The sequence below is a fragment of the Eutrigla gurnardus genome, assembly GCF_963514095.1.
Source record: "Eutrigla gurnardus genome assembly, chromosome: 10".
In the NCBI taxonomy this organism is placed as follows: domain Eukaryota; kingdom Metazoa; phylum Chordata; class Actinopteri; order Perciformes; family Triglidae; genus Eutrigla; species Eutrigla gurnardus.
This window is the reverse complement of record NC_139924.1, coordinates 21,065,933-21,079,467: the sequence shown is the minus strand read 5'-3', so window position 1 is coordinate 21,079,467 and position 13,535 is coordinate 21,065,933. Positions and strand designations below refer to the sequence as shown.

General features: G+C 41.6%; 1 protein-coding gene across 1 annotated transcript in view; it reads right to left on the bottom strand.

Annotated features, from left to right (window-relative positions):
- LOC311020200 (calsyntenin-2-like) overlaps nucleotides 1-13,535 on the bottom strand; it is a 218,046-nt gene that overhangs the window by 68,726 nt on the left and 135,785 nt on the right. The window contains exon 4 of the mRNA XM_084020120.1: nucleotides 4,749-4,957. Coding sequence (XP_083876246.1) covers nucleotides 4,749-4,957 — 209 coding nt within the window. The remainder of the gene's footprint in view (nucleotides 1-4,748; nucleotides 4,958-13,535) is intronic.

Genomic DNA, 13,535 nt, shown 5'->3' with positions numbered 1-13,535 from the left:
TGCGACGCTTAATCTCTGAAGTGTTCTGACAGTAACATCTTCAGATAGACCCTGGGAACCTAAAACCAATCATTAAGTCAAACAAACCCCGGACTGGAAGTCTGGTTTTCCTCTGCTGGTTACAGCCAGGATTCTTCTACTCTTAGATGTTTGATTCAAAGAGTCAATTCCACCCACTTCCTGTTTGGTGAAACCAATCCAGTAGATTGCCCTCATATTCATCTTGGTATTACAGTAAAGCCTGCCAGCATAAGAAATAGCCTTATTTATATGAACATATCAAACTGGAATCACCCACTTGCAGTTGTACGCCTCAGTCAACCAGTCATGTTAGAGTTATGTTTGTCCAAAACGGCATCATTGTATCCTGTGTGAAATTGTCCATATTATACCAATTATTGTGTTGTGGCTAAAAACGTGTTTTGCAAAGTGACAGTGACCTTTGTCCACCAAAGTCTAATCACTTCAACCTTGAGTGCAAATGGAGTCTTTTGTCAAATATGAAGAAATATAACGTTGACACCTTCGCCCAATGACAGCTGGGATCGGCTCCAGCCCCCCCGTGACCCTGAATACAGGATAAGCGGTAGAAAATGGATGGATGGATGGATAACGTTGACATAACTGAGACGGACGGATGAACGGGTCGGACAAACAACACAAGTACATAACGTTGCGTAAGCATAAAAAAATTGATGTGGCACAGATTTTTGCGAAGTTAGAATGCTGAACACAGCACCTTTAAAAGTAATGAATAATCCACTTGTCCCTAAAGCACAATCAGCATCCAGACCACATTCAGTGAGTGAGAGTCTCCTGCCTCGGCGGTAACTGCAACTCATTTACCAAACCGGCGTCTTTTCTCATTCTGCGCCGAGTGCATGAAGGGGAGCTCTTGTGTTTCTAATGTGTCTGTTAATATTTGATGAGTCTTCCACTACAGAAGGATGACGATGCTGTACACGGAGGCCAGGCCTGGCCAGAACACATGCGGGGAGTAAAGGGCGCTGAGAACAGACACTGTTGGCCCTTATTGGCAGAGGGCTGAAAACGCAACCGGAATGAGTTATAGCCGCTTATATACATCCCAGATTCTTCTTGAGGTTTCTGTATTGTGGAAAGAGTGCTGAATGTTGATAATGTGTATTTGAATAGCGAGCGTACGAGTAGGAGGACTGAATGTAATTCACACGACGACGGCATTGTTCGACTCCCCCATCCTCCTGATCTGGCATTCTGCGTCTCCCTCTCAGCTCGTTTAGAATTCCTTCCCTCCTCGTTCTCCCTGTTCCAACCTTCACAATCCATTTCAATGCACATCATTGTCTCACTGTTTGCATCTGTTGTGCTGCTCACTCTCTCTTTTTTTCTCTCCCCACAAGCATGGATGCACACCTTTCCGCCTTTTCCTTCTATTACTACATAAACATGTCCATGTCAGCAGGTTATGCATGCTGTGAATGCTGGCAAGGGTGGCCACACACACACACACACACACACACACACACACACACACACACACACACACACACACACACACACACACACACACACACACAGGCAAAACACCTTTGCATCTCTCTTTGTGAATTCAATCTATCATCCCTTTATAATTACTATCCAATATTACCACAGCTCATTAATTCAGCTTAGTCCTTCTGGTCTTTGTTTAAAGGACAAGGCTGGCATTATTCTGTATTATTCTTATTGTCAAGGAAAATTCCATCTCATTCTGACTTCCCTACCCCGTGTGCACATTGCTGTGCATGAGGTCAGAGGTATTGCAAAGGGTTTCAATTCCCCCAAAACAGATGAGCACTGCAGTTTTTTAGCAACCATTAATCAGACAGGAGGAAATAGAGTTATTGGGGGAAACTTCAGATGCAGATTTGGTGAGCTAGTGAGTATTTACCAAGCAGCAACTTCTAGTTCTGAAAAAAGAAGCCACGGCTGAAGTGCTTTAAACATGCATTATTTCTAAAGGCAATACTGGGACGACTCCTGTTACAAAAAAGAAAGAAAAAGAAACTGACCCTACTTCTTGATTTTTAACCTCACTAAAGGTTTACGGTCGTTTCTTGTCTCAATCGCTTTCACAAGTTCTCGAATACAGCAAAATGTTAATTTAGTCATCTTTGGTCAGATTTAGAGAAAAATAAACAAGAAAGCAGAGTATGATTAAGTGTGTGGCTACCTTATGATTAACAAGGTTGCACTTAGCTCCATCCTCAAAAAAACAAAGATGGCGACGGTCAAAATGCCAGAGTTGAGGCTTCAAAACTATAGTAAGTACACCAATGGGAGACTATGTTCATTTGTAATATACAGTCTATGTTATTCACAGCACCAGGCCGGTGTATGTGGGTTTGATTGAAAATGAATTGCAGTGCTAATGTTCTTGGACATGAAGGAACACGACCCAGTACGCCAGTGTGGCTCATTGGTGTTTTAATGGTTTTTGGGCATTTGGCATAGAGGAATACTGTAATTCAGGGCTTGGCTACACAGACAATATTTTTCAGTATGAGCCATTGATTGTTTGCTTTTGGTATTTCCATTTGTTGATAATGAGAGAAATAAAGAATATGGCCAGCTCTCTCCCTTTGCATATTTTCTACCCACTACAGTTTTTCATCTGCTTCCGTCGTTGATCCTCTCACAGCACTTACTCTTGCTCTCACAGCCGACTCGTCTTTCTCCCTCCATCTACTGACTCTCTCCCTCAGGTGCTCTCAAGTTCAAGAGCTCTAAAAGCCTTTTCCTTAGCGGTCAATGGCTGAGCAAGACCTCTTCAATTGGAGCGAGAGAAGAAAGAGAACTCTGGCTGCCACTTCTGCCTCGTATCATTCACAGTGCTGTTTGGCCATAACCTCGTCTACTCAGCCTTCTTACTACTACACCTCAGCAGGAGGCAATGGGGCGGACGGCAGTCGACAACAACAAAAAAACCTAAACAGTAACATTCCTGCATTTTCTAGAACCACTAGAATCAGCTGTATTTACCATCTAACAGTGGTAAGAATCAAGAGGTTTAAATGTCAAGTTATGAGGACTTGACTTTGTGTGAGCTACGCAGCAAGGGTGTTAAAGCAAAAAAAGACAAAACTGGTGCCTCGTCTGCCCTCTGAGACACATTGTAGCGTATACTACAAAAGACCACGTTGTCTTTAGAGCGACATTACTCCTTAATGGTTTACGCTAGAAACACGTGTTTTTTCCCTCTTAAACTAGAGAAACGGGGCTAAACAACAGTACCCTGTTCGCCCATGTGAGCCATGTATTTACGACAACAAAAAGAACGCGTAAAGTTGTAAAAGATTTGGCTAGATGTCTCCTCGTCTCCATGGTGCATTTCTCCATTTTGTATATTTATATCAATCACTTCTCATCCGCCATTTGCTAGTGAGGTATAGAGTTACATTTATGCATCGGACACTCGTATTGGCTCCCGTAGGGGCTTTTACAGCCAATCAGAAAGCCTAATTTACTCTTGGCCGTGAGTTGTTGTCTTTGCGCAAATGGGAGACACGGGGGAGTTCACAGCGCAAAGAGAAAAGGACGGTCAAATATTTATTGTAGTGGTAGAGAAAGTTAAAAACATAAATGGAGAAGAAGTACACTATGTACACACATATTTAGGGCAGGGAAAGAAAAGGACAATTCCTGGCAAAAGAAAAAAACGCCCATGGACACAACCCAAATGAATGTCCATATTTTATAGACAGAAGGAGCTTCAAATAACTTCTAGAACAATCCAAACAAGTGTGTGCAACTTTCTATGTTGAGCTTTTCTTTCGTTATAATGGTTTGCAGTGTTTTTTTTAATAAAATGTGTAAAACTTATTGAGTGATACAGACAGTTAGCTGAGGTTGTGCTGATTCTGGGGATGTGTATAACTTGATAATACTGTAAAAAATGACAATTTTATAGGGCAAAACACAAAAGTATGAAAAGACGGAAAGTTCTCTATGTGGGTCTCAGAGGAGGTTTTTCTTAGCATTTGTGTGTGTGTGTGTGTGTGTGTGTGTGTGTGTGTGTGTGTGTGTGTGTGTGTGTGTGTGTGTGTGTGCGTGCGTGCGTACACGTGCTTGCGTCCGTGCATGTTTATTTGTTTGTGTTTCGACTGGTGTGATCTGATTTGGGGTGAACGATGGCTCTCTGGGCAAAGTTTGACTTTGTCCTTGGAAAGAGCAAAGAACACATTTTATCACAGGGAGAGACATCTGCCAATGTATTACGTTTAGCTATCTCAGGGTATGCAGGTGTGTGTGTGTGTGTGTGTGTGTGTGTGTGTGTGTGTGTGTGTGTGTGTGTGTGTGTGTGTGTGTGTGTGTCTCCCGTGCAGGTGCATGCTTGGAAGATATTTTCATATCACGAGTGCCACTGTGTTGTGACAGAAATGTGTTTTCCATCTTCTTTAATTAAGATGGAGAGTAAAATAATAATAATTCATCAAACTTTATGAGGAAGATGTTCTTGGACTTGTGGGAAATCAGTGAAATGAGCAGAAATGTTATGGATGTGATTGGTGGAGGGGAAGTGGGCACAGCAAAAATGTGACAACACCTCCCCATAAAATACAATTTATAACAAATTGAATATCACACGCTGTTGACAGTTTAGGTGAGATAACAGGGTTCCTTAGTGGCAAGCAGTGACATATCTAAGAGCTTTGTCACCCCTATTAATACAAAACCCTGCTTCAGCATGGATGCTATCAGCACATCTTCTCCTGTCTACTACTCACCATTGCGGTCTATAGCGAAGGGTGTGTTGGTGGTAGTAATCTGGTAGTTACAGATCTGGCTGTACTGTGGGGAGCAGTCTTGGTCAGTGGCTTCCACCTGCAGGATGTTGTCGTAAATCTTTCCCTCCGTCACTGCAGCTTGGTAGCGGAGCTCCCGAAAAACCGGGGCAAACTCATTCACGTCGTTGACCTGAATGTGCACCACCGCCCTGCAGACAGTAGGGGGCAACAGGAGGGAGGAAAGTCGAGATTAGTGTAGAAGAGTCTATCATCTGCATAGAGTGAAACTACTTTTGAGACAGTTGATCGTTTTTCCTTAGCATATGGAAATAAGGATGAATTTGAATTATCATCAGTTAGGTTGGCATTGCATAGCATGTAGTAGAAAACCCATTCCAAATGTTACATTTTAAATTTCACAATATTTTAACAAGATTCATTAAAAAAACACACAATCAAGGCTTCAAACGTTAACAAAAATACAGACATATCCTGCCGTTGGACTGATTGTGACCAGTCTGCACTCCTGTGTTACACCGGACCATGTTGACATGCTAATTTTCCTCAACAGGAACAAGCTAGTGGAATCGGACATTTGGATACTTGTTAGGTTCTTTTCTGTTGTAGCAATGTTACATTTAGTTGTTTTTGAGTGTGTTTAACCTAACTCACTAAATGCGCAATTCCAATTCCAATGTAATCAGATATGTATGATCTCCTCCGAACCTGCCGTCTTTTAGCCAACCACCAGTCGCCATCAGTCTCGCTCTCCTGACATCCCCCTCCCACCTACACACCTGTTGCCATTTCCCTCATCAGCTCTGACTGGCCTTACCTGCAGACCTCCTCACCTGCATCATTCACTCGTCAGACACAGTCAACATATACCAGTTCATCAGTCTTTGTTCTTTGTCATATCATCATCATCATCACAATGCAGATTGTTGTTATTGTCTTTTACCTGTCTGCCCACTGCCTTTGAGTCTTGATCACTTTAAGCTTATGTAAATAAATCACTGTTTTCATCTTGCTTTATCCTTGTCTGTCTGCATTTCAGTCAAATCCCAGTTTCCCTGCATTGCCAATTGTGACAAGTCCAGGCTGAAATACCTCAATGACTATTAGATTGATTGGCACAAAATGTAGCAATTTATAGTCCCCAGGGGATGAACGATTCTGGCATTACCCTGACATTTATGACAGTGCCACCATGAGATTGACATTTGTGGTTTTGAGTGAAACGTTTTAACAACTACTGGATGAATTGCCATGAAATTTGGTTCACACATTCATGCCCCTCACTAGATGTATTGTGAACCTGTGACATTTCCTCAAGCACCATAGGGTGAACATTTCAATGTGCCCACTCCTTTAGTTTATGAACAAATACGTGTATAACGATTGGCATTCCCATCAGCCTTCATGTTGCCAATTAGCAAATGTGCATATGCAAACACACTTAACTAAGTTGCATGTTACCATCCTGAACGCATGTAGCCCAACACAACACTATGCCTAATTGCACTCTCACAGAGCTGCTAGCAGCAACAGCACTCCTTGTTTCGTCTTCATAGAAACTCATTTAAAAGTACGATCCAACTGTACAAATGGTGCTTTTCAAAATGGGTATAACTTAGCCTGTGAAAACAGTTGTATAATGCATTATCTGAGTGTGGAAAACACTTTCCAATGGCAGAAAAAAATGGCCCTATTGATCTCATTAGTGTTATGTCCACTTGGGCTTGGGCCTGAAAAAAAAAGAGAAGAAAAAAAAAGAAACAGTCATTTTTATACATGGGAAAAGGCTGTGTATAGTTATTATTCTGTGTTGCATTGTGATAAATCATTCCAACCTGAACTGGTTTATACAGACACACACACACACACACTGGACTAGGTGCCTCGTTTGAAGGTGCATTTGTAGGAAGGAGTATCGACAACTTTATCAGAAGCCTTGTTGCAGATTGTTAAGTTTGGATGGTGGAGGGCCCAGTTCACTGCAGGAGATTCATTAGTTATAGCCATAGTGTGCTTTACGTAATACACTGTCTGACCTGACACAAGGGATTGCTTTGATTGTGTTGCTATGGCAAACTAATCCCCTGGATCTCTTAATCTACCATAAGCACCGGTTCTCCAAGTGTACTTACTGAACTAATTAATCATTCCATAAGTGATCTATCTATCATGTTGAGTTACACATCATGGGGAAAAAACCCCCACCATTCACCAATTAAAAACACCTCCTTCAATACTCCCCGGTGGCCAGAAAGCAACAGATTGGCTAATCAATCCTTCAATTCATTGACAGACAACTGGTGATGGATGACGATGGGATGGACTAATATCTTGAAATTCTATGAATGGCAAAAATACGATGTAGTGTTACGCTTTGAGAGACAAAAGGGGCGGACGTGAGTATGTCGTTTCTAGGATTAGCAGGTCGGTGTGATAATGATGGTGAAATTATCCCTGAAAGAAGCTGTAATATCTCTCTCTCGAGATGGAGACCAAAGTAAATGTAATGTCAAACGCAATTTGCATTTGCTAATCAGACATACGTGAACAAACGTAGTTAAAAGGTTTTTTTCTTTATCATCTGCGTCAATGTAATTTCTAACTTTTTAACTGAAAAAGTAAAGATATGTGGAGGAAGCTTTATGAACCCGGAACCTAATAAAATGTAGAAAAAGTCATAAAAATATAACCAACTGCTTCAATAATTACAATGTTGCGCATTATAAACACTATATTTTCCCTTTACAACCAATCTTTATAAGAGTTTATAAACTTAAGTATTTCATGAAAATAAATTGTTGAAGAAAACGCTCATAAATCAATACAACATATAATTTTAAAGGTGCTACTGACAACATTGATAACATCCAGCCACTAGATGTCCGACTCGCCCTCGCACTTCCCCCTACCATTGTATTCACGTCACAACATAGCCGTTTTTTTTAATTGATTAATTCACAATAAAACAAATGTTCACGAGAAGTGATGATTTGATTCTGCACCTTTCTAAAAGCTCTGTGGATGTATACGTTTTTTTTTTAATGATTTGTTTGAACAAAAATGTTATCAATATGACCTTTAAAAGCAAAATAGCTAAGTGGGACAGGTCGAGGGGGAGGGGAATATTCATGCAGTGGTGGGTCTCTAAATCGGAGAAAATAATTCATTTGAATGTGCAGCAGGTGGATGATTTATGCGTACGAGCAGATTCATGTGTCACATTGTGAATGCAGGACTTTTACTTGTAGCACTAAATCTGCATTGTGGCATTGCTACTTTGACATTGTTAAATTGCGATTGGTGCAGATGAGTATGTAATGTCCCCTCTTCAAACCAGTGAGAAGAACACAGACAAAAAAAAACAAAGCATCTTTACACAAAAGTCTAACATCCCAAACTGTTCTTTCTGCTGAAAGCTGTGTTCCTGTGGGACCATCATTCATAGTAAGAAGCTGATTATTTAAATGACCTGAATACTTACAACTTTCACTCCCAGACACGGGTACAGAAAACACAGATGAACACCTATTAGACAGTGAGTAATCGCTGGGCTTTGGGAATGATGTTAACAGCGATGCTAACACCAGCGAAGATGGTGATAAGGAGCACTGACAGATGATGGCAGCACCAGTGTGCAGTAAATCCCTCAGTCAGCCTTGTTTTGTCATATTAATGATACTCATAAATATTACCCCCCTGCTTCGCCACACTCCCCAGTGGTGAGGGAGCGAACATATGTTCCACTCCTCTGGGGCTTGTACGGAGGAACTCTGTGTGTGTGTGTGTGTGTGTGTGTGTGTGTGTGTGTGTGTGTGTGTGTGTGTGTGTGTGTGTGTGTGTGTAAGGGTGTGTGCGTGCGTGTGTGTGTGTGTAATTATGAATTCATGCACACAAGTGTCTGATACATAACTAAATGCAATCATTGTGAATACTTGTCATTGTGAGTGTTTCTCTGCTGATGGCTCACATCTGGCTGAAACAGACGCCCAGCTCTCAAGGGCCAGGATGTGTGTGTGTGTGTGTGTGTGTGTGTGTGACAGGTGGGGTGCAAGAATGATCACAACACACCAAACAAAGTGGCTAAAAACCAGTAGTTTTGGGGATGGCTAAATGGAAAGAGGTCAAAGGTTAACACACAACAATCTGCCATCGAATGAGGAAATCAAATCTACACCCACGTTTCCTCTCTGGACTGAACGTGTGGTCAAGCTGTGGTCAAAATCTTGCATCAACTCCAGGTTGTGAAGTGACCAGAATGAAAACCGACAGTCTAGAAACATGTTGACATGATCCCATTGTTATAAAAATTGTAGTCTTAAGTCTAAAAACCGTGGCATTTCTGACTATCTCACCACACTGTGTTACATTTTACTTTACCTTCCACAGCTCAAAGCTAACCATCCTAGCAGTTAGAATAACCTGTGCAACAGAGAAGGGTGCATAAGTGTAATGAATGGTAACATGTTTTAACATGACTTTTGGCAGGGATGACTTTCTTGATTTTTTTTAAAGGAAGGAATAAAGTCATAATAATATATATTAACGGCCAATATGCTGCACCTGACATTGAGTAGCGCTAACATGACTGGAAGACTGGAAGCGATGGAGCTGTCTGCCACTTTGAGTTGAAAACAGACATTATATAAAACGATGAAACCGGTTCTGAAGCAATATGTAGAAACAGCATGTCAGTTTCTAACATGTGTTTATCCTCGGGTACCCTTATATGAGACAGCTGTCACAGGTTGTTTATTTTCATTTTTATGAGGAAAGAATGACACGAGTCAAAGCAACCACTTGGTTAGTGTTACAGAACGATTGTGGTTAAAGGTTGACAATTTATCTACTTAAAACAGTAACTGCCTGTCTTTGTACATCCATGCATGTAAAGTATAGTGCCACAGCCCAAAGAGGCCTCTTTGGCCTATAATATAAAAAAAAAAAAGTTTTTATTATCTGAGATAAGATAGGATAATCCCCTCAAGTTAGCCTATAGAGTGACGCAGTGATGTTGTTACCATTTTGGCCCTTCCAGTTGTCTAGTAGTTCCCTTTTGAATCACTTTTTGGTTAGAAGCCAAAAAGATTTTGACATTTTGCTGCTCCGCCAGTTTGACATCCTGAATATATCCTTCAAATGCATATTGTAGAAGCTTCTGTCTGCTTCTCTCTGTAATAGTGTTTATGTTTTCCCAATCATTTAGATCATATTTGGACAGGAAGTGACAGTGTGGGCTACATAGTAGCTCTGACAGCTTCACGCACTAGTGGTAGGAACGAATGTAGAAAGGGAGGGTGTGGATGTGAGGTTTTAAAGTGTGAGGTCAAATCTGGGAATCCTGTATTCAGGGTCACGGGGGGGCTGGAGCCGATCCCAGCTTGCCATTTTAATTAACATGGTCTTGAAAATTATTTTTGACACAAACAACATGATAGTCAAGTGCTGATACATGCTTCATAAGAAGTCACTTCAATCAGGGCAACTTCCTTTTTCATCTCAACAGGCTGTGAAAAAAAAAAAACGCTGAGCCCAGGATTTCTGACTAATTTCAAGAAAGAGATTACATCACCCCTGGCTACCTGCAGCTCTTCAAATTGATTTGAAGTCATTTAACTTGTTTATAACCTACAGCAGCAAAAGAAAAAAAAAATGCTGCCTGGTTAATGTGCTAATGCAGCGCATTTCCAATCCATTAATGTCAGCGTTCATGGAAATAAAACTAAAAAGTATTTTATGGTATCGAAAGGAATGAGAAGAAGTTTGCTGTCACTTCTCAAAGATATGAATATCTCGTTAGAATATGAAGTGTGTGGCGAGCAGCGGGGACATATTTCAGTGCCAGGTGTGATTCCAATCCAGCTAAATCATACGCAGAAACAATCAGACAGCGTTTGCATGTCAAAGCCAGGTGGTGCATGTTAATGCCAGGTTAGCATTGTTCCCATCTTATTACATATTCTTCCACACTCATTATTTATCAACCCTCAACTACACACAGCCACTCGAGTCATTATCGAATGCATCCTTTTTACTCACACACACACACACACACACACACACACACACACACACACACACACACACACACACACACACACACACAAGGACTCAATTCATCTTTGTCAAGAATTAGCCAAGAGGTTGAATCGTCAATTTCCTCGTGTAAGACTAGAATGGAAATAAACAAACCTAACTATACCAATGGGACCAAATGGGATGGCAACCTCATCAATATGCAAGGAAATCCCACTTCCACATCGACTAGCACCCCGAGGCACTACAGAACTCCACGGGGGCCCGTGTGATCTCGATACAAGGTGATTTTAACGCACGGTAATCCAGTTCGATGTTTAGCTACGTGCCCGGATCCGGCTTATTTCAAATCACTGAAGGATGGCGATGATGCCGGAGAAAAAGAGAAATATAGAGGAAGTGTTACACATGAAGAAGCATATTTTACCTTTAGGAGAACCCGCGCGTGATCAAATTAACTAACGTCCATTCGCTCAACTCTGGTATCCGACTTCTAAGCTACCGGAGCCGCACGCAGACGTCTGAGCCTGGTTTGAATCCGGGACGCGAACGGGTGTCACTTTCTTTTACGTCGGGTAACTGAAGCAGACAAGCACAGATGGTGCAGTTCCTGGCGGTGCATATTCATAATTGAAACACGGAAGACTATACTCTCCTATTACATTATGTTAGCTGAAGATAAACAACATATTCCTTCACTAGATGTTTTTTTTTTCTTCTTCTTTCCCTTTCTTTCTTGCCAGGAATAATAATCAAGTCAACTAACAGGTTTTGACAGAATGAGGTTTCACTCACATTAGCATCGAGTGTGACAAGCGTGAAGTTAAGATCCTTGGTAGAATAAAGCGCCGACATACTGACGGTGCTGCACACCATCTATGGGAAGTCCCCTGGTCTTCTCACTGCAGGAATTTATCTTGACAGCTTATGCTAACAAGGCCCAGCTTTTGGCCCACTTCTTGGCTCATAAGTAAGTGACTTTTTTGTTGTTGTTGTTGTTAATTTTGAGTGTGTTTTTAGGTTGTCTATGTGTATATGTGTGTGTGCGCGTGTGTGTGTGCGTGTGTTGGTTATGAGATGCAAAATCTATCCCCAGCTGCAGTATTTGTCTTATTTATATGTAAATGTAGGTACATCAGTGTGAATATGACTCAGCGTTTGGGATTTGCGAGAGTGCGTGGCTGTCCTTCAGCTGGCTGTGCCGTGAGATAATTAGTCTCTTCAATCCGCAGAGAGGTTAGGACATACAGGCCTCTAAGATTCACTAATGATGACTTTAATAACTGCTGCCGTTGCCAGGCACCAAGTGGATGTGTCGGCTACGCGGAACAGATACAACATCTGTGCGTGTTCAACACTTTCTGTCCCGCACACACATGTGCAGGCACCTAACCCTGCTGTGAATGCATCACACCCCATCCCCTGACTGGCCCCAGGCACTTAACCCCCGGGCAGATGTTAAATACATGTGTCGCGATTAGGTGTGAATCCAGAGATGCTTCGTGGATATGGCACACTATGCAAGGCAGCGGGATGTCTCCTATGCCTCATTACTCCATAGAAACAGAGGGACGTTGGCCAAGGTGTGTGTCGAATGACGATGTGCAAACAATACAGCGAAACTAGTCTTCCAATGCTTGTCAGTGAGATTATGTGTGGTTGTTTTTCACATACCAATTCCAAACGGCTTCAAAGTTTAGTGCAGAAGTTTGCTGTAGCTACGCTGGTGAGTTGTGAGAATGTTACTGTTGTAACCCTTGTTTTGCTCGTGACCTTTATACTTGTGACCTCTTGAAATGGGATTGTGGGCAGTTCAACTGACAGGTCATTTCATCTCAATACATTTTAGAAATGTATATTTCACAGGAAAACTGTGAGGACTAAAGAAAAGACAAATAAAAGTGAACACTGTCTAATTGGAGTAGGACACTTTTGGATGTGAAGGGACCCAAAATTTGGGTGAAAATATATTTCAACACCTGCAGGCTATAATATAAAAAGCTGCATATTTTCCACAAGTGCGTGAAAAGTATCAAAACATTGACTATATGATTCCTGATAGCCACTACTGCAGCTTTTATAGTAGCATTCATTGTCCCATTGTTCTTAAAGATGTTAAAATGGTCTTATTCAGCTGACAGTGATATACTGCTGCTGTCTGGCAGAAACCTAGAATGTCCAAAACCATACTTTGAAGAAAAAAAACCCTGTTTATAGTAAGTGAACAACCGGTTCTTAAAGTTCGTATTGTGTCATCTCATATGGAGATTTTTGAGCGCCAAATGTCGAGACAGGCGTTCTCAGTCATTGATTAGCATCAGAGCTTCCTCTCGCTCCCTGCTCTAAGTCGATGACCTCAGGAAGTGGCGGTGGCGGGGCGAAGAGTGCTGAAGAACAAGGCGTGTTTTTCATCAAATGGTGATAACCAGGGCTGTAGTGGTAAAATCAGAGGTGATCAGATGGACTGCGATGCAGTTAGGCAGACCTGGATATACTGCGCGGCGTAGGCCAATATTTTGTACTATAACAGACAGTCATCATTGTCAATATTGTTGGTTATGATTATGATGATACTGTGGTTATTTTTCCCATTTGTGAAAAGAAATGGGAGACTACCTTCAGTGTATTACTCAATGTTTGTATCGTATGCACATGTGTGACCATGAGACTACCAAGGACATCGCTGAGTGCTCTCTAATGCCTTCACACAGTCACTACATCCAATTCTGTAGAAGA